We start from the raw sequence: 20,877 nt of genomic DNA, 5'->3' as shown, positions 1-20,877 counted from the left end.
TGTGAGGTATTTTTTTCTCAAGGCAGTGGATAAATGGGCTGGTACTTTATAAACAATATTTGGAAACTTTATCTTCTTTTTTATTATTACAGACATATGGCACCCAGGAGAAAGATGTCTTGTCCCTTCTCTAGATAATGAAAAACTTTGTGAAGCAAGCATAAAATCTATCGTAGTGGATGAAAATGGAAAGTCATTTGCAGTCATCTTATATTCAGATTTTCAAGAAAGAAAAGTACCTCTTAAAAAACTTCAAGAAATAAAATCTATTAAAGATTGCTCCAGGAATTTCATATTTGATGATGAAGATTTAGAAAAACCTTATTTCCCAGACCGAAAATTTCCATCATGTGCTGTTGCTTTTCAGTTATCTGAAGATGGAGGCTCTATTCCTTATACTATTAATAGGTATTTAAGAGACTATCAAAGGGAAGGAGCCCAGTTTCTTTATGGACACTTCATCCAAGGAAGAGGGTGTATTCTTGGCGATGATATGGGACTTGGAAAAACAGTACAGGTAACTATTTTACTTATTTTATAATTGAAATTCCATAAGGTCATTTTATTATGTACATGAGTAGATACCACATGGAAAGCTCTATTTTTACTCGTAATTCTTGTGATTGCGTGCATGTGTGTGTGTGACCTGCCTGACAATAAAGCCCTCAGAGTCAAGGACTGTGCTGTAGTTATTATTTTATCCTCGCTACTTAATACTTATGAAGTACATTATTCAAAATAATGTTATGGTATAATGGGGCTTGATTTTGTCTTTGGTAATACTAGTACTAAGATAGCAATTATATTTATAAAGTAGTTTAACTTTCCTAGTAATGCTTTATGGAAGGAAAGCATTCTGACATTTGTTGAGCTATGTAGCATGGTTAATTGATTCTTGCAGGATTTTTGTGCATATTGTATCAGAAGTTTCTTAATCTGGGATTCCTGGGCCACTGGGAATTCTACTGGTGGACTTCAAAGAGGCTTCCTGTTTTCCTAAAATGTGTGCTGAAATTTGTACATGTACTATATACATTTCTACCCAGAGGATTTTTGTTCGTTACCTAATGCCGAATAACATATTATTTCAAAATTTAGTATAAATATTTAAAAATGATACACATTTATCATACTGTAGTTGCTGTGAGTCAGAAATGTAGGTACAGTTCTAGGTCCTCTGGCTCTGTCTCTGACAATGCTGCAGTCCTCCTTTGGAGTAGGGAGCATCCACTTCCTGGCTCATGTGGTGTTGGGCAGGATTTAGTTCCTTGTGGGTTGTTACACTGTTGTACCTGGCCACATGGGCCTCCGCTTGGAGCTTTTTTGACAACCTGGTAGCAGCGTACCCACCAGGGAGAGCAAATGAAGGTGCAAGAGAGAGCACTGATAAGACAGAAGTCATGGGCATTTGTAACCTAATCACAGAAGAGACAGCTTCTCACTTTTGCCATATTCAGTACTTTAGAAGCAAGTTGCTAGGTTCATCCGTACTCAAAAGGAGCAGATTAAGTGGGATTATGAATACCGAGAGGTGGGGATTATTGGGAGCCCTCTCAGAAATTATCTGCCACAGAATCCTTTGCTTTCATTAGATTTTCAAGGATGTTTAATATTCAGAGAGTATAGAGTTCTGAATCTAGACTTTATACTAAATAATCACTCTGGATTTGAAGGAGTGTTTGTCTAGTCAGGCATCCCCAAACTATGGCCCGCGGGCCGCATGAGGCCCCCTGAGGCCATTTATCCGGCCCCCCCGCCGCACTTCCAGAAGGGGCACCTCTTTCATTGGTGGTCAGTGAGAGGAGCACTGTATGTGGTGGCCCTCCAACGGTCTGAGGGACAGTGAACTGGCCCTCTGTGTAAAAAGTTTGGGGACCCCTGGTTGTGATTAACTTCTTTTGTGTTTCCTTCCTTATAAATGAATTTAAGCTATTTTATTCTTAGTTATACCGCTTTTGTTAGAACTCAAAGGTAAGTGAAAAACTAATTTAACATTTAAAAATAGCCAAATAATGCAGTGATGTATAAAGCTCTGGTATAAAAAGTTAGGGTAAGATTAAGTCCTTCAATAATCATAGGGTAGTACCATGAGCCATATGCTCTGTTCCTTTAAATCTAGTCAATGTACATGGTTCTAGGCTTGTGTATTAAAGGTGCTAAATGTGGAATAAATGAATTCGCTTTCTCAGGAGATTATGGCAAGAATATAGAAAGGAGCCTACATATCTTTGTGACCAAAATATATAGAAGAATACTAGAGGAAAATGAATAATAAAGCTCTTTTGCAACTCTTTACATATACTTTTACAGTTTTTGTCCATTCTAGAATGTTCTTTCCCACACTTCTTTGACTAGCCAATGCCTGTTCACCTCCAAAGTCAGAAACATGAGGGTGCTACAAAAAGTGACCTGCAGTTTGGGAAACACTGCCCTGAAACCACTGAATACAATTCAGATTCTTACGCATGCTTTAGGCTCAAATTTAGCTCTCATCTCTGAAACCCATGTTACAAATGAATTTTCTTTATTTAATGTTTCATAGAATTCTTTTTAAAATGATATTAGTGCATAATTTTGTATTACCTGACACACTGAAATAATTGGAAGGCAAGGCTTTGAGTTGTGTTATGTGCTGTGAAAGTCTTTGAGGGCTCATCTCCTTAAGGTTAGGACATCGGTTCTCAACCTGTGGGTCGTGATCCCCGTGGGGGTCGAACGACCAAAACACTTTAGGCGAACCCTGTGTTTTGGTCCTTCGACCCCCGTGGGGGTCACGACCCACAGGTTGAGAACCGCTGGGTTAGGAAGTAGTTTTTGTACTACTTTTGAAACTTAGCTAGATTTGCTGATCCTTGGGGACCTAGTTCTCTGGCATTTGCAACTCGGAGAATAATTTCTACATGAATAGGCAGCTTGGGAGACCCATATAAGAGAACTTCTATCAATATAATGACTAAACCAGTTGAAGAAATGTGAACAACAGTTCATGAGTTTACTAGAATTTCAAACTGCAATAGAATTATGTCTGTAAAAATAAACCATTGACATTTATTGCTTTAACTATAGTATTCTTTTATTCTTCATTTTTTTTTCCTTTTTCCTGATATCATCCCTTAACTTTCTCCCTTCTAACATTCTAACTTGGCCATAATATAAAATTGAGCTCTTAAAAAACAATAAATAAATAAATAAATAAATAAAAGCTTGCTTTAAATACCAAATAAATCTTATTTCCCTCATTTCACATTTAAAAGTAGGCAAATGTAATATTTTACATTCTTCAAGGATGGGGATTTAAAAATGGCTATTTGATCTAGTGACATGGAAATCATTGGTATCTTGCACAAAAGCCATTTTGCTGGAATTTGGGAGGCACAAACTCGAATGAAGTCGGTGGAGACATGAACAAAGGAGATATCCTTGCCTCTTTAAGTAATGCGGCTTCGAAAGGGAACAAAAGTGACCTAGTAGCTGAAGGAGGATCCGATTTTGAGGATTCTTTTTGTTTATTTGTATCATTTAGATATAGGAGAAACTGGTGTGCTTTTAAATGAATTGGAAGAATCTGATTGAGAGGGAGCATGGTACAACATGCATAAATGTCTACATAACATAATTCATATATGCATGTCCGTGAACACACATACACAAAAGGTAAAAAGTGGAATTATTACTAGCTTACAAACTGGTTTCTCCCCAACATTATGAAACTTTTCAAACATAATGAAGAGTGGGAAGAATTATACAACGAATACCCACCACTTAGATTCTATTAATTTCCTGTTTCATTATACATGGATTTATCATATATCTGTCCATCAAGCTATTTTTGTTGCATTTTAAAGTAACAGATATTAGTATATTCTACCCCCATATATGTAGTTGAGCATGCATGTCATAAGCTAGAGTTCAATATTTATTAATACTTTTTCACTTCGAAATAAAATTTATAATGAAATGTGCAAATCTTAAGTATATTCACTATTCCATGAGTTTTGACAGATACACATCTCTGTATAAGCCAAATAAACCCTCTCAAGTTCTAGAATATTATCATCACCTCAGAAAATATCTTAATTTCATTTCTAGTCCTGGCACTAGCCCAAAGAGGTGATTATTGTTCTGCTTTCTTATGTCGTAAATTAGTTTTGTCTGTTCTGTATTCCAGTGTATAGATGCTTCCTTTTGTTTATTCATCCTCCTGCTGATGGACTGTTTCCAGTTTGTAGGTATTATGAATAAAACTGTTTACAACTTTCTTGAACGATCTCTTGTGTTTTCATTTCTTTTGGGTAAATACTAAGCAATGGAATTACTTGTCATACAGTTGATGCATGTTTAGTTTGATAAGAAATTGTCAAACCTTTTTTAGATTGGTGGTACCATTTTACATTCCTGCCAACATTGTGGGGCAATTATGGTTGTTTCATATCCTCATAAAATTTGGTTTTGTCAATCTTATTAATTTTAGTAGTTTTCTTAGGTATTTGTGTGTTGTATTGTTTATATATTTTATTCAGATGTAATTGACATACAGTAAACTGCATAATTTTAAACTATACAGTTTAATAAGTTTTACTTTATATCCACTCAAATGATCACTATAATACCACACTTAAGATAATGAACATACTTATCACCCTAAAAGTTTCCTCATGTTGATCTGTGGCTATGATAAATTCAGCACCAATGATTTATCACCTACTATTTTTGCTTTTAGTCTTTTTTTTTTTTTTAGTAGCCAACTCAAACAGAATACTTTATAGAGATATTTGGATATATATTTCTTTTGGATAGAAATTATTTAACAGGGTAGTATCCTTTTGGTCAATTCAGGAGAGATAAGATAATGGGGCCATGGAAGGAGTTGTGAGAGGAACTCACCATTGTTCAACATTTTCTCCATAACAAACTGTCCTCGAGGCCCCTCAGCACCTGAGGGCAAAAGGGCCGAGTGCCCAAGGGTCTCTGCTCCTTCTTCCAGGCTTTTGGTGATTTTATGTCCAGCCTTGCCAGTTCTCACCCACCTGCGGCAGTAGGCATTCTCGAGGATCTTGTACCCTCTTTGCTCACTCAGGTTCTTGTCATGGATTCTAGACAGGACCATGACACCAATTTTTGGGACTCCATATGCAGTGTTAGGTCAGACCTCCTTCTGGTGCACTCCATTTCTGGGTTGAAGTTTTTAAGAACTCTGAGACTCATATTGCTAGACACAGTCACCATTCTGCCTTGGAGTTTCATGAGAGGCTGGAGCTCTGTGCAGAAGTCTCAGGTGCCAAAAGAATTTGTTTTCATTGTCACTTCTTGAGGGCGATGTCTTTGTTGTTGCCCAGCACATCGGTCCAGGAGTCATGCAGGGTGCTGATATTCTGCAGGTCCTGATGTCTAGCGGGTGGAAGCGCTGGCTCAGGCCCTCGCCTGCAGCTGCTGCATGGCTGCACGGCTACCAGGCCCGCGCAGCTTCCTGTACTGTGAGCACTGGACTATTCAATACGTACAAGATCTATTTTACATATTTATTTCCCCATCTACTATGTGAAGAACATGATATTAGTACTTTGAGGAGCAGAGATAGAAATTTGTAAAATATAAAGGTACTTTGAATCTTTTTTTATATTATTAGATATTGCACAATCTAAGATACTGTCTCTGAAGGAAATTTTTAAAAAATGTATGTATAGTAAGCCTCAGTCCTGAGAGGAATGGTGGGATTGCTGATAATTATAGCTTTTTAAGGTTATTATCATTACCATATTTTTGATAATATGATCTTAGATTGAAAAGCTATACTAAAATCTAAAAGTTCTTTAGACCATAAGTCACATTGTTCACTTGGGAATATAGTAATAAAGAAAAAAGTAATGTTGACTATATTATCATTCATGACTAAATTGCCATAAAATCCAATGTGAGACACCTGTTCGATTAGCTGTTATTAGCAAGTCAGGTAATAGCAAATGTTGGAGAGGCTGTGGAGAAAAAGGAACCCTCATACACTGTTGGTGGGAATGTAAAGTAGTACAACCATTATGGAAGAAAGTATGGTGGTTCCTCAAAAAACTGAAAATAGAACTACCTTATGACCCAGCAATCCCTCTACTGGGTATATATCCCCAAAACTCAGAAACATTGATACGTAAAGACACATGCAGCCCCATGTTTATTGCAGCATTGTTCACAGTGGCCAGGACATGGAAACAACCAAAAAGCCCATCAATAGATGACTGGATAAAGAAGATGTGGCACATATACACTATGGAATACTACTCAGCCATAAGAAATGATGACATCGGAACATTTACAGCAAAATGGTGGGATCTTGATAACATGATACGAAGCGAAATAAGTAAATCAGAAAAAAACAGGAACTGTATTATTCCATACGTAGGTGGGACATAATAGTGAAACTAAGAGACATTGATAAGAGTGTGGTGGTTACGGGGGGGAGGGGGGAATGGGAGAGGGATAGGGGGTGGGGAGGGGCACAAAGAAAACAAGATAGAAGGTGACAGAGGACAATCTGACTTTGGGTGGTGGGTATGCAACATAATTGAACGACAAGATAACCTGGACTTGTTATCTTTGAATATATGTATCCTGATTTATTGATGTCACCCCATTAAAAAAATAAAATTATAAAATAAAATAAAAAAAAAAAATCCAATGTGAGAGACTAACCCTCCAGAGCCACAAACCCTTTGAAGAAGAAACAAAAATGTCCTCGTATTTTAAAGATAAATTGCTTTTTTTTTTTTTTGGCATGTAGTTAGGATTTCAGGAATAGAAGTTTGTAAAGATAAATGGGCTAGGCTCCTTTCAAAACAGTACTTTTAAAAAATTATTTTTAAGCAAGCAAAATCATCATACTTTTTGAAGTATGATTCAGCATACTCTCTCACCTTTCTATCTCCCAAGGGTATGAAAAGTAAGAAATGTAGGCTTCTTTTTTTTTTTTTTTAATCCTATAAGAAACAGACAATTTCTGTTATACCTTCTCCTGGTCAAAGAAGCTTTGTTGCATTATTTCCCAGCGTCTGACTCATGAGCAGTCTGTATGTGAGGAAAATGGCCTATACAAATGTTTGCTTGACATTTGGAAAGGAATGCCTGTGAAAAACAGAAAGCTGCTAAAATGAAGTTTTTGGACTTTTACTATTTGGTATGTGTCTGTTTTAAATGCTTATTTTTGTTCTTTTCATCTTTATCTAAACATAACTTTACAACTATTTCATATTTTAAAATGTTCCTTTTTTTCTATATTAGTTTTGTAAATCTTCATTGTAACTATACTTCAGTTTGGATTGACCTCTACTATGCTAATATAGCATGGTAGAGATGGCGTTGCCTTCTCAGAGCTGGGGCTAGATGACACAGAGTATACATTTCCCAGTTTCCTTTGCGTGTCTTGGGCTTGTGATAAATTTGATCAATAGACATGAGGGTGAAAGTGCTGAGTGCCAATTAGAATCCTGGTCCACATGTGTTATTCTTTCCATTTTCCCTTTCTCTATCTGCCTTTTAGATGTTGACACATTACTGCTAGCATTACCTTCATATAAAGAGCTACATTTCTCAGTGGTTTTAGTTAGCCTGTCCACTTAGTGTATATTCTCAACTAAAGTTAAGTTGATTTTTTTTTAACCTTTTTTGGAGGGTGGGTAGATGAGCAATCTTAGGAGGTAGTATAGGTTATTTAAATGAGATGCAGAGGTTTTTCTTTAAAATTATTAGTGGATTTAGTGAGTTAAGTTACAGCTAATCTATAATTAGAACTTACAAATTTAGCCACCTTCTATGAACTTCTTACAAGGATGAGTTTCTTAAATAAGTAAAATGGACATTTCACATATCTTTGTTTCATGAAATTTGATATAGAATTAAGATTGTATATCATCTTAAATGAACAGACTGAATTATGAGTTATAATTAGGAATATAATTTTCCTATAATGAAACAATCCACAGATGAGTTAAGAGCAAAGCAAAAGATCAAGTTTTATATTACCGCATTAGAATGTCATATTGGATCTAATAGGTATCTTCTCAGTAGCCTTTGAGAATATATATATATATATATTTTTTTTTATTTATTTTATTTTTTTCATTTTTCTGAAGCTGGAAACAGGGAGAGACAGTCAGACAGACTCCCGCATGCGCCCGACCGGGATCCACCCGGCACGCCCACCATGGGCGACGCTCTGCCCACCAGGGGGCGACGCTCTGCCCCTCCTGGGCGTCGCCATGTTGCGACCAGAGCAACTCTAGCGCCTGGGGCAGAGGCCTCAGAGCCATCCCCAGCGCCCGGGCCATCTTTGCTCCAGTGGAGCCTTGGCTGCGGGAGGGGACGAGAGAGACAGAGAGGAAAGCGCGGCGGAGGGGTGGAGAAGCAAATGGGCGCTTCTCCTATGTGCCCTGGCCGGGAATCGAACCCGGGTCCTCCGCACGCTAGCCGACGCTCTACCGCTGAGCCTACCGGCCAGGGCCGAGAATATATATATTAATGTGTGCATGTAGTGTTGTGTTTGTATGTCTTTAATTATAGTATGATTAAAAACGGTAAAATAAATAGATCTTAAGTATATAGTTCAATGAGTTTTGACATATGTATGTGTGTGTGTGTGTGTATATATATATATATATATATATAGAAACAGAAAGAGAAAGAGTCTATATAGAGTATAACCAAGATATATAACATTTTCCTTACCCTAGAAATTTTCCTCATGTTTTTTTTTAGTCAATACCCCAGTCACCTACATTTTTAATTATAAATTTTCTTTAATTCTTTCAGTATTAAATTATATTCCTAGAAGTGGTCAGTACTTGAAATGTTATGAATATTTACATTGTCTAGGAATTTGGTAAATTTGAAACATAGATTACATATTTTTGAATACAAAGCATAAATAACATTAAACTTAACTAAAATAATTATAAAGTGGAAATTGTGAGCAGGCATCAAAGCTCTTTTATGAGATTATATTAAAAATATTTAAATTGTCCAATGTTTAAACTCAGTTATTTGTGGAATATTTTTTCTGCCTCCTTAATCTGGGCTCTTCTAGTGCATTATCCATTTTGCTTATATCAGTTGTTAAGTGAATTTTTTAATAACTCTGTTTTCTGTTCATTAGTTGTTTTTTCCCTCAACCATGCTTTCTCAACTCATCTCCTTTCCAGTCCCCCACCCCTGGCTCCCTCTCCAAGTCAGTGAATTTCTGCTAGAAGATAAAAGTAAGCCTTTCATCTAACCCTTTTCAATACCCAGCACAGCACCTGACGTGTAGTAGGTAATAAATATATTCTTATTAAATGCACTTATAAATTTTAAGTTGAATTGGGTAATTGTGTATCTTTATGGTTACAGCTTTTATTTAATGATCCCTATATGCCTGGCTCTATGATAGAGATTTCCCATCAAACATACATGTTAATGAGATGTTACTGTCCTCATTTTATTGATGAAAAAATAGAAATTTGTAGAGTTCATGTGAATTGCCCTAGGTCAGATATAAAGCTGGTTAGTCAAACTCTGAAGTCTTTCCTCTAACTCTTGCATTGCATGGCCTTACCTAATGTGGGTTAGGAATGCAGTTTTTTAAGAAAATTTTAGGACTAAGTTCAAGTTTTACCATTCTTGTATATTATTATTTTATAATTTTAGATAACTATTTACTGAAAGTCTACTTTATTTATTGTGATATACAAAATTATATACAGGGAATAAAGTCTTCTGACCTAAGTGGAATGATGCTTACAAAAATAGCTTTTATTTATTCAATCATTAATATGTACTAGTTTGACATTTTACATTTAATTTTTACTATTTTTAAGAACTGAAATAATATTAATAATATCAAAATATAAATGTTCTTATAAAAATGCAAGCTATAATTTTTTCATTGAAGTGAAATTCACACAACATAAATTAACCATTTTAAAGTATACAGTTCAGTGATCTTTAATGCATTCATAATGTTGTTCAGCCTTATTTCTGTCTGGTTTCAAAATGTTTTCATAGCATAGAAGAACACCCAGTATCCATTAAGTAATCCTCTTCATTTCCCCCTCCCACTATCCCTGGCAACCACCAATTGGCTTTCTGCCTCCATGGATTTTCCTTTTTGTGAATATGTCATATAAAAGGAGTCATACAATTTTGGCCTTTTGTATTGGGCTTCTTTTCACTTACTGTAATGTTTTCAAGGTTCATCCAAGTTGTAGCATATTTCAGTACTTCATTCCCTTTATAAGTGAATAATGTTCCATTATATATAGTAAGTACTACAATTTGTTTAACCATGAATCCTTGGGTGGACATCTGGGTTATTCCACCTTTTCGCTGTTATGAATAATGCTGCTATGAACATTTACATACACATTTCTGTGTGGACGTAAGCTTTCATTTCTCTTGTATATGTATTTAAGAATGGAATTATTGGGTCATATGGTAATTCTGTGTTTAACTTTTAGAGGAACTGATACTCCATTTTCCACAGTGGTTACACTGTTTACATACCCACCAGCAATGTCTGAGGTGTTTTGTTTCTCTGCATCCTTGCCATCATTTGTTATTTTCTGTTTTCTTCATTATAGCCATTCTAAATGCATGTGAAGTGGTGTCTCATTATAGTTTTGATTTACATTTTCATAATAATCAATGATATTGAACATCTTCATGATATTGAACAACTTTTCATGATATTGAACAACTTTTTGTGTGTTCTTTGGCCATTTGTATATCAGATGTTCATTAGGTCAAATTTGCTAACCATGTTATTTGAATAGTCTGTAACTTTACTGATTATTTTATTTTGAGTTATTTCAAAAGCTACCATTGTGCTTGTGGATTCATCTACTTTTCTTGTATTCTTCTTCTAGTGATCACACTAGAAATTACAACAGATATTCTTGATTTGTCAAAATCTAATGTAAATTATTACTTTTATATCCTCCTGGATAGCCTAAGGACCTCTGAATATTATAACTACACTTGTGCCCTTTCTAACTCACATACATTTCTTGGCATATCTTTTAATTATTCTGTTATTTAATCCCAACCAAATATTTTATTAATTGTTTCATAATGCCAATATACATTTATATTTTGTATATATGTATTCTTTTTGTTGCTCTTGATTTTCCTTGTATTACTGAGTGTCTACATACGATCATTTTCTTTGTGCCTGAAAATATCCTTTAGTTATTTTCTTTAGTATGGCTTTTTTGGTGATAAATTGTCTGTTTTTGTTTGTCTGAAAATATCTTTAGCTTCATTCTTGAATGATAATTTCACTGGTTATAAAACTAGATTGCTTTTATTTTCTTCATCACTTTGAAAGTATTCTATTGTATAAAGTCTTCCACTGTTTTTGCTTCAAAGTCAGTTATTTGTTGAATTGTTGCTTTTTTATAGGTCATCTGTTGTTTTTACCTCTGGCTGCTTTTAATATTTATTTTAAATCTCTTAAGTTTTGAGCAGTTATTGTATGAAGCATCTACTTGCAGATTTTTATATTTTTTGGCTTGATGTTCTTAGTGGATCTGGACTATATGGCTTGAATTATTTTTAGTCAGTTTTTTGAGATTTTTGGCCTTTATTATTTTAAATACTCCTCCTGCACCATTCTTATCTTCTGTCACTTAGAATTCAGATTATAGATATTCACACTCATGCTAAAAATATTATTTCCCTATAGCTTTGCTAACTTTCTAACTTTTTTAGGTATTAATATTTATATAATTTATTTTTTTAAAGTAAATATCAATTCACCCTGCCCCGTGCATATTTTATACTTTTCTCCTTGAATCTTTAAAACAACCCTACCAATATTATTTTTGCTATTTTTACAGTTATTTAAAGAGGTTAAGTAACTGGCCCAAATTCACATAGCTTCCAAACAACTGTAGTCCAATTGATTGACTATTTCTTGCTCTTCATTACCTGAGTTGTTGTTTTTTATTTTATTTATTTATTTTTTTTACAGAGACAGAGTCAGAGAGAGAGAGAGAGGGAGGGATAGACAGGGACAGACAGACAGGAACAGAGAGATGAGAAGCATCAATCATTAGTTTTTGTTGTGCATTACGACACCTTAGTTGTTCATTGATTGCTTTCTCATATGTGCCTTGACCACGGGCCTTCAGCAGACCGAGTAACCCCTTGCTCGAGCCAGAGACCTTGGGTCCAAGCTGGTGAGCTTTTGCCAAACCAAATGAGCCCACGCTCAAGCTGGCGACCTCGAGGTTTTGAACCTGGGTCCTTGGCATCTCAGTCCGGCACTCTATCCACTGTGCCACCGCCTGGTCAGGCCCTGAGATTATATATTTTTTTCTACGTCTGTCTTTCTCACTTGATTTTTGGAATGATGTATATATTGATGAATTATCTTAGTTTATCTTAAAATAACATATAATCATTCCACCTATATTTATTGGATAAATAAGTGCACTGATTTATGAGCTATATATTCCCCCTTAAGGAATTTATTTTTTTACAGGGAAAAAAGAATATACAGTTTATTCTAATAGAGAATATGAACCATTAGTTTCCATGTATCAAAACAAAAAAACAAGATAATGTCTCAACTGATTAAATCAAGAAATAATTCATTGAGTAGGTAGAACTTATCATGGAGGAGATGGCAATACGAGAATTTTTTACTCTATTCAAGGATAAACATGTATATTATACATTTTTTAATACAAATAAATAAAACCAATACTAGGTAATGAATCATGTAAGCAGTAAAATATTGTCCAGTATGATATACACATTGATGGAAAAGTTTTTTTTTCCAGGTTATTTCATTTTTGGCTGCAGTTTTGAAAAAAAAGGGAACTCGTGAAGATATTGAAAATAACATGCCAGAGTTTTTACTAAGAAGTCTGAAAAAGGAACCCTCTTTGTCCATAGCAAAAAAGGTAAGATATCTAGGTGTATACAACTCAGGAAATTGGTATTGCAAAAATATATAAAAGAATTTAAACATCACACATTATAGTATAAATTTGAAACATAAGAATTTTGAACCATTATTAAAATATTTATTTTAGGAACCTAATTTTTGAAGGATTGCCAATTTTATCCTCAAGTTAAATATGATTGACTCTCAGAATGGAAAAATATAATTTCAGCTTGAACTTGTTTCAGGGTTTCAATCCTTTGCTTGGCTAGATTTATATGATTTAGTTTAATTAATTTGTTAAGTATTCTTGAAAGTACATATAAAGTTAGTTGAAGTTCATTATACTGTTTTTCTTTATGTGAGAATGAAAAGGAGACAGTTGTAGATATAGCTAGCAAAGGTTTGTCATTGATATTTAAAGTTGCTTAGAAGACCACATCCCCAAAATACAAAACAAATTCTTCTTATATAAGGAACACTGAGGTTGGAATCAGAATGTCTAAGATCTAGGCTTGTCTCTGTCTCTCTGCCCATGGGACTATGAATACTATTTATGCCCACATGCCAGCTTTCTCCTTTGTAAGTGTATGTTTCTAAATATCTTACACATGATTTAAAAAAAAAAAGATATTTCTGGCCCTGACCGGTTGAGTCAGTGGTATAGTGTCAGCCTGGTATGTGGATGTCCCAGATTCAATTCCTGGTCCAGGCATACAGGAGAAGCAACTATCTGCTTCTCCCCCATCCCCCCTTCTCTCTCTCTCTCTCTCTCTCTCTCTCTCTCTCTCTCTAACCCTCCTACAGTGATGTCTCAGTTGATTCAAATGCTACAATCTGGGGGCTGTGGTTGGCTCCATGGAGCCTCTGCCTCAGGTGCTAAAAATAGCTTATTTAAAAGCATGGCCCCAGATGGACAGAGCATTGGCCCCAGACTGGAGTTGTTGAGTGCATTCCGGTCGGGGGCACATTCAGGGTCTGTTTCTCTATCTCCCTTCCTTTCACTTTTTAAAGGAAGAAAAAAATTATTTCTAACAAAATAATGAAATGCAAAAAGAGTATACTATATCTATGTGTCAATACTTTTATATTGCTCAGCATGGAGGAAACTGGATAGAAATGAAGAAAGTATTTCCTAATACAGATTTTATGAAGTCTGTATTAGATTATGGTAATGAATCACTTTTCACACATTTTAAAAGAGTCTCTCATATATAAAACTGTTGAGAAGTCCCAGTTTACTCTTGTGCATCATTAGGGGATTTTCAGTGCAAAATTTTGAGAAGTATTGGCTTAAGGTATTATCATTATTATTACTTTAAATTCTCTTTATTATATTTAACAGCATAAATGGATCCTAAGTGTCAAATTAAATTTGATCCTAAAGGACACTATGATTCTGAATATGTTTTAAATCTCCAAGAGTTCAAGTACTGCTTTTAGTCCTGGACTCAGTAGTTCTTTGCTTCCAAATGTCATTGCAGAGCTTGCATTAGCAGACAGAGTGGAGAGAAAAAATGGGAAAGTAAGAATTTAAATATTTTTAAATATTTTGGAAAGAACAAAATGGGAGAAGAGAAAAGTAAAGTAAGATATTTATTTGATGGTGTGATGAAATATGCTAGTAACCACCTTAAGTGACACTGATGGTTGCCTCTCTCCCTTTTTTCCTTTCTTCCTGTCCTTCTTTCCTTTCTTCCCTCCTTTCTTCCCTCCTTTTCTTCCCTTCTTTCCCCCCTCCCTCCCTCCCTCCCTCCCTCCCTTCCTTCCCTCCCTCCCTCCCTCCTTCCCTCCCTCCCTCCCTCCCTCCCTCCCTCCCTCTTTCCTTCTCTCCCTCCTTTCTTACCTCCCTTCTTCCTTCTTTCCTCCCTTCCTTTCTCTCTCTCTCTCTCTATATATATATATGTAAATTTCTCACTGTAATATGCATTTCTACTTTTCTACCTCCTTCAGTTAAATTCTTAATTCATTTACTATATTTTCAATCTTTTTTTTTATATTCTAATAAATTCCATCAAGGCTATAAATGTTCCTTTGAATAGTTACTTTGACTGCATTCGTCATTTTAATGTGTAGTCTTTTCATTATTCTTTCCTAAATTATCTCTGACTTTAGTTTTTTTTTTTATTACCCAAGTACTATTAAAAAGGAAGTATTAAAATTTTCTAGTGACTACATATTATTGGGTGGGGGAGTGCTGGGAGGGCTTGGCCTTTGTTTTTGATTGCTTGTTTTGTTGCATCAGATGAGGATCCAATGCTGAACTGAATATTTTCCTTTGGAAAGGACATTTTCACTTTTGTCTGAAAGTGTTTAGGACTTTTTCTTTATTTGTGAAATTCAGAACTTTCCTCAGCCCCAATGTTCACTGTAGAATTCTCCTAAGAAAGTTCTCCTGCTTTAGACAACTATTTGCAGTACTTTGTATAAAGGAAGTGGAGTACTGATGTCTAAAACTAGCTACTCTAAGGAAATGACTGGCGTAATTGTTCCATCTTTGATACATTACTGTGCATTTCCTTTCATTGTTTTCTTAATTTCTTTTTTCCAATAGTTTACTGCTAGTTTATAGAAACATGGCTGATTTTTTATATGGATTTTATATCCTGCAACTGTACTGATTTATTAGTTCTTACAGATTTTAGTGGAGTCTCTAGAGTTTTGTATATATAATATTATATCACCTATTACCAGAGACCATTTTACTTACTCCTTTTAGATTTGGATGCCTTAATTTCTTTTGTGTGATGAAATTCTTAAAAGAAAAATTTGTATTGGTCCATTTCAAACTCTGAACATTTTTTAAAAGACAGTCTATGAAATAACTAGAGAAGAAAGAAAATCCTTTATACTGTATTTATTACGCTAATGCATATTTGCAATGGAATCCTGTCCAATTAATGTCGTAATTCCTTGAAAACATCCTTTTAATGAATTGAATGTTACACATTAAGGAGCGGTAGGTTTAAGGTATGTGTGTGATATGATACATCTCATATACATTTTTAAACTTTTGAAGTGTGAATAAATCATCTAAGAATGAATGAAATAGATGTTTTGAGCCAAGTATAAATTCCTAAAGGTAAAGACTCAAACTATGTATTTTCGATGTTGATTTTTGCAGTGATTTTTCAGATTTAGGATAAGATTGGACTCTAGTCTTTATGAAAATGAATCATAGTAAGTTCATTTTAAAATGTCACTATCTTGTATGATAAAACTTTAGAGATTATAGGTAAAATTTTAATTGATATTAATGCAAAGGAGGAAGATTTTTCTAGCCATCACAATACCAGCATCAGAAGCAATTTCAGTGGACTGAACAAAAATATTTTTCCAGGATTTTATTTATTATGCTTTATTTCTTTAGTACCTGATTTTCACTGAAAGGATTATCTTGCAAATGATGCTACTATGAATATCCTTATGCATTTATCTTTGAAGCTTTTGTTATAACTGTAGGTTAAATTCTTTTTTCTTGTTTTTTAAAATACTTTATTGATTTTAGAGAAGAAAGAGAGAAAGGCAGGAGCGAGGAGGAGGCGTGGGAAGCATCAACTCATTGTTGTTTCTCATATGTGCCTTAACTGGGCAAGCACAAGGTTTCAAACTGGCAACCTCACCTTTCCAGGTTGACTCTTTATCCACTGTGCAGCCACAGATCAGGCAGGTTAAATTCTTGGTACCAGAATTGTATAGTATGTGATACTGAAATTAATTATATATGCATATTACATTTTGATAGTTGGAGTCAAGCTGCCCTTTTAAGAGGTCTTGTCAGTTTGTATAATTTGTATAAGAGTATCTGTCTGGTTTCCACTTTTTCATCTGCCATAGTGATGGACAAAAAGAAATTTCTATGAGTCTGAGAGATTAGGAAAAGTATATCTTGCTTTGATTTCCATTCTTTAAGTTATGAGTGAGGTTGAACATTTTTCAGATGCTTAAAGAACATTTTTAATATCTTTGTTCATTTTTAAATCAAGTTCTAGTTTTTAATCATATTTCTTGGTTCATATCCTTAGTCATATATTCTAGAATTCAATCTTTTGAAAGTACTTCTATAGATTTAAAAAAATTAGATAAATATATCTGTCTTTATAGCTTCAAGGGGTTTTATCTACCTAGAAAGAAATCTTTTGTACTCTGAGATTGTAAATTAGTTCACCCCTGATTCTTTTATAATGTGTAGATTTTATTTTATATGTTTATATCTTTACTTGAGCTAGAATTTATTTTGTTACAGGCAGTAACAAATAACCCAGTTTTATCCCCACCACAACCCCCCAATGGTTAGCCAGTTATCTTAAAGTCATTTATTGAATAAGCCCTGTTTTTCATATTGATTTTAAGGGTCATTTTTGGGTAAAACTAAAACTCATTTATATATTTAGGCCTATTTCTAGACATATTGTTCTGTCCTATTCATTTATTTGCTCGATTCTCTTCTAGTGCTAAACAGTTATAATTATTTTAGCTTTAAAATAGGTTTTAAAATTTGGTGGGACTAGTTCTTTTCAAATTTTCTCAACTTTCTTCTAAAACTCTATTGATGTTTTAGTTGGTATTATATTTTATAGGTTTATATAGGGGGAATGAATCTTTTTACCATATAGATACTATATATCAAAGTTGTTCCTTTCCCCTCAAAATTTCTGGTTTTCTTCATATATCTTGTTTCTGATTCATTAAGTTTCAGTAGGTATTCTATTTTGGGGGGTTCCTATTACAAATGAAAATTTAAAGATTGTGTTTTCTAACTGGTTGTGTTTTTATGTGTATTAAAGCCACATATATTTATAAATTCTACTTCTTTAGTTATTTTACTGTTTATAATAATTTTTACTGTTTATTTAGAAGGTTTACATATATTTTCTGCAAATAATTATAATTTTAGTTGTCATTACAATTCTCATATCTTATTTATGTCTCCTGTCTAATTACGTTAGACAGGAGACATAAATAAGTTATGATAATTATTGATTTGCTATTCATTGGTGGGATATTGGTTTATAATTTTCTGGTTTAATAGACTGTTTCTCTAGTTGTAGTAATATTATTATGCTGCTTTGATAAAAAGGATTTGGAGGGGCTCCTGACTAGAGTGGATTCTAAACTTAAATTCCCATTCATTAAATAATGAGAGTATTCCAAAGATAAAGTTATCAACTATGCACAATGGGGTATGAATTAGATTGGGAATTTTTGAAAGAATTAAGACTGTAAAAGTTAAAAATATTACCAAAAGCATTGCAGAGAATATTCTTTAGAACTTTGGCATTTAATTGTACACTTGTCATACAGTTTTCCCTTCGTATTCATGATTCCAAGATCCATAGATACTTACCGTAAGTCTCTGATATAAAATGATGTAGAACAGTGCACACAGTCATCCCTCAACATTCGCTGATTCACAACTGCAGGTCAAAAATAGTGTTTTTGATCCACAGTTGGTTAAAGCCACAGATGTGAAACCTGGGGAGACAAAAGCCCAACTGTTTAGTGAAAAGAATCTGTGTATAGGTGGATCCACACTGTTCAAACCAGTTGTTCAAGGGTCAACTACATAGCAAACATTCCAATTTTATGGCACGTAATATATCTCTAAAATGGTGCATTTTATTTTTCACCTTGATATCTCACTTCTGCCATGTGAAACCTTCATTATAGTTCTGTTAGTATGTCATTGTCCTCTTAATATGCAGTGCTATTTCCACCTTGGTATTGACATGCATGGTTTCATTTATTATTATTTTTTTTTCCCCAAAGTTAGAAGCGAGGAGGCAGTCAGACAGATTCCCGCATGCGCACAACGGCGATCCACCCGGCATGCCCACTGGGGGCAATGCTCTGCCCATCTGGGGTGTTGCTCTGTTGCAGCCAGAGCCATTCTAGTGCCTAAGATGGAGGCCATGGAGCCATCCTCAGCACCCGGGCCAACTTTGCTCCAATTGAGCCTTGGCTGCAGGAGAGGAAAAGAGAGATAGAGAGGAAGGAGAGGGGGAGGGGTGGAGAAGCAGATGGGTGCTTCTCCTGTGTGCCCTGGCCGGGAATCGAACCTGGGACTTCCATACGCCAGGCCGACACTCTACTGCTGAGCCAAACGGCCAGGGCCGATCAGCAAAAGATTTAACACCCTTATGTTGTATGAAGATTATAGAGCAAATTTTAATTTTATTTATATTATATATTAGATTTAATTTTGTTTCTTAGCTTCAGAATAAGAAATAGAGTTGTTTTGTGTGTACTGACGTAGCAGTTGGACAACACTGCTTTTCATTTTATTGTTTGGCTTCTTTTCCTAAAAATAGGCTTATGAAATACAATATTATTTATGGCATAATAGTAAACATTTAAAATTTTCATCTTATATACTTTTTCTGTACCTTGCAAACTCAGTTCTCTGACCTCTTTTAGTATTACTATTTAGTATGAACCATTTGATTTTCCTTTTACAATTTTGAAGACCAATAATGACTGTAAGAAATGTCAGTTTTAAACAAGAGTCTTGGCCTGCTATTTCTAGAAATCTTTAGAGTCATGCATCTTTGATAAATGACCCCTCAAGTGAAAAACTGCTCAAAATATTCAGAGGGAATTTGGACCCAACATTTTCATCTTGTAATATACAAAAAAGGGGGATACAGGGAGACTCTATAATTGGACTTAGTTTTTAGAACCCTAATTTTATACTTGAAAATAGGAGAAAAATAGAAGTTACAGCATAAACTCAAAAATATTTGAAATAAACCTGGCCAGGTAGCTCAGTCAGTTAGAGCATCGTCCCTATACTCCAAGGTTGCTGGTTGATCCCCAGTCAGTCACATACAAGAATCAACCAATAAATGCATAAGTAAGTGGAACAATAAATTGATGTTTCTCTCTCTCTTTTTCTCTCTCCAATCAATCAATCAATAAAATAAATACATAACTAAAGTATTTGAGATGAATCAAGTATGATGAGAAAGTACTTATATTATATGCTTGATAATGGGATGAGAAAAAGGAACTCTCATATTTGGTAAGTTAATCTTCTGTTCTTTTTTCTCTTTCCAAAACAATAACAGATTTGACATCTTATAGCTGAGTGGTTTTCAACCACTGGTCACAGACCACTGCTGGTCTACCAGAAATTTCGTGTAGATCAGCAAAAGATTTTTTTTTTTTTTTTTGTAATTTTCTGAAGCTGGAAACTGGGAGGCAGTCAGACAGACTCCACATGCGCCCGACCGGGATCCACCCGGCACGCCCACCAGGGGGCGATGCTCTGCCCATCTGGGGCGTTGCTCTGTTGCGACCAGAGCCACTCTAGCACCTGAGGCAGAGGCCATGGAGCCATCCCCAGCACCTGGGCCATCTTTGCTCCAATGGAGCCTCGCTGCGGGAGGGGAAGAGAGAGAGAGGAAGGAGAGGGGGAGGGGTGCAGAAACAGATGGGCGCTTCTCCTGTGTGCTGTGGCCGGAAATCGAACCCAGGACTTCCGCACGCCAGGCCGACGCTCTACCACTGAGCCAACCAGCTAGGGCCGATCAGCAAAAGATTTAATACCCTTATGTTGTATGAAGATTATAGACCCTGTTCGCAGACCAGCATGAAATTTCTGGCAGACCGGCACTGGCCGTGGGCTGGCACTACTCTGTGGACAGTTGAAAACCACTGTGTAGCTGGCCCTGGCCTGTTGGCTCAGTGGTAGAGCATCAGCCCGGCATGTGGATATCCTCAGAGTGATTCCCGGTCAAGGCACACAGGAGAAGCACCCATCTTCTTCTCCACCCCTCCCCCTCTCACTTCTCTCTTTTCTCTCTTTTCTCTCTTTTCTCTCTCTCTCTCTCTCTCTCCCTTCTCCTCCTGCAACCATGGCTTGATTGGAGCGAGTTGGCCCTGGGTGCTTAGTATGGCTCCATGACCTCTGCCTCAGGCGCTAAGAAGAGCTCAGTTGCTGAGCAACAGAGCAATGCCCCCTAGTGGGC

The 20,877-nt window shown here is 35.4% G+C and overlaps 1 protein-coding gene across 3 annotated transcripts in view; it reads left to right on the top strand.

Annotated features, from left to right (window-relative positions):
* The window catches only part of ERCC6L2 (ERCC excision repair 6 like 2), a 134,059-nt gene that overhangs the window by 5,538 nt on the left and 107,644 nt on the right, over positions 1–20,877 (top strand). For 2 of the 3 annotated variants that reach the window (XM_066257417.1, XM_066257416.1), the window contains exons 2-3: positions 93–517; positions 12,804–12,926. In XM_066257417.1, coding sequence (XP_066113514.1) covers positions 93–517; positions 12,804–12,926 — 548 coding nt within the window. Of the gene's footprint in view, positions 1–92; positions 518–12,803; positions 12,927–20,877 lie in introns of those variants that run through there. The other variant, XM_066257418.1, reaches the window with a different exon arrangement.

Source organism: Saccopteryx bilineata, chromosome 2 (genome assembly GCF_036850765.1).
Source record: "Saccopteryx bilineata isolate mSacBil1 chromosome 2, mSacBil1_pri_phased_curated, whole genome shotgun sequence".
Classification (NCBI taxonomy): Eukaryota; Metazoa; Chordata; class Mammalia; order Chiroptera; family Emballonuridae; genus Saccopteryx; species Saccopteryx bilineata.
Note: the sequence above shows the minus strand (reverse complement) of the source record. Positions and strands in the feature narration are given on the sequence as shown.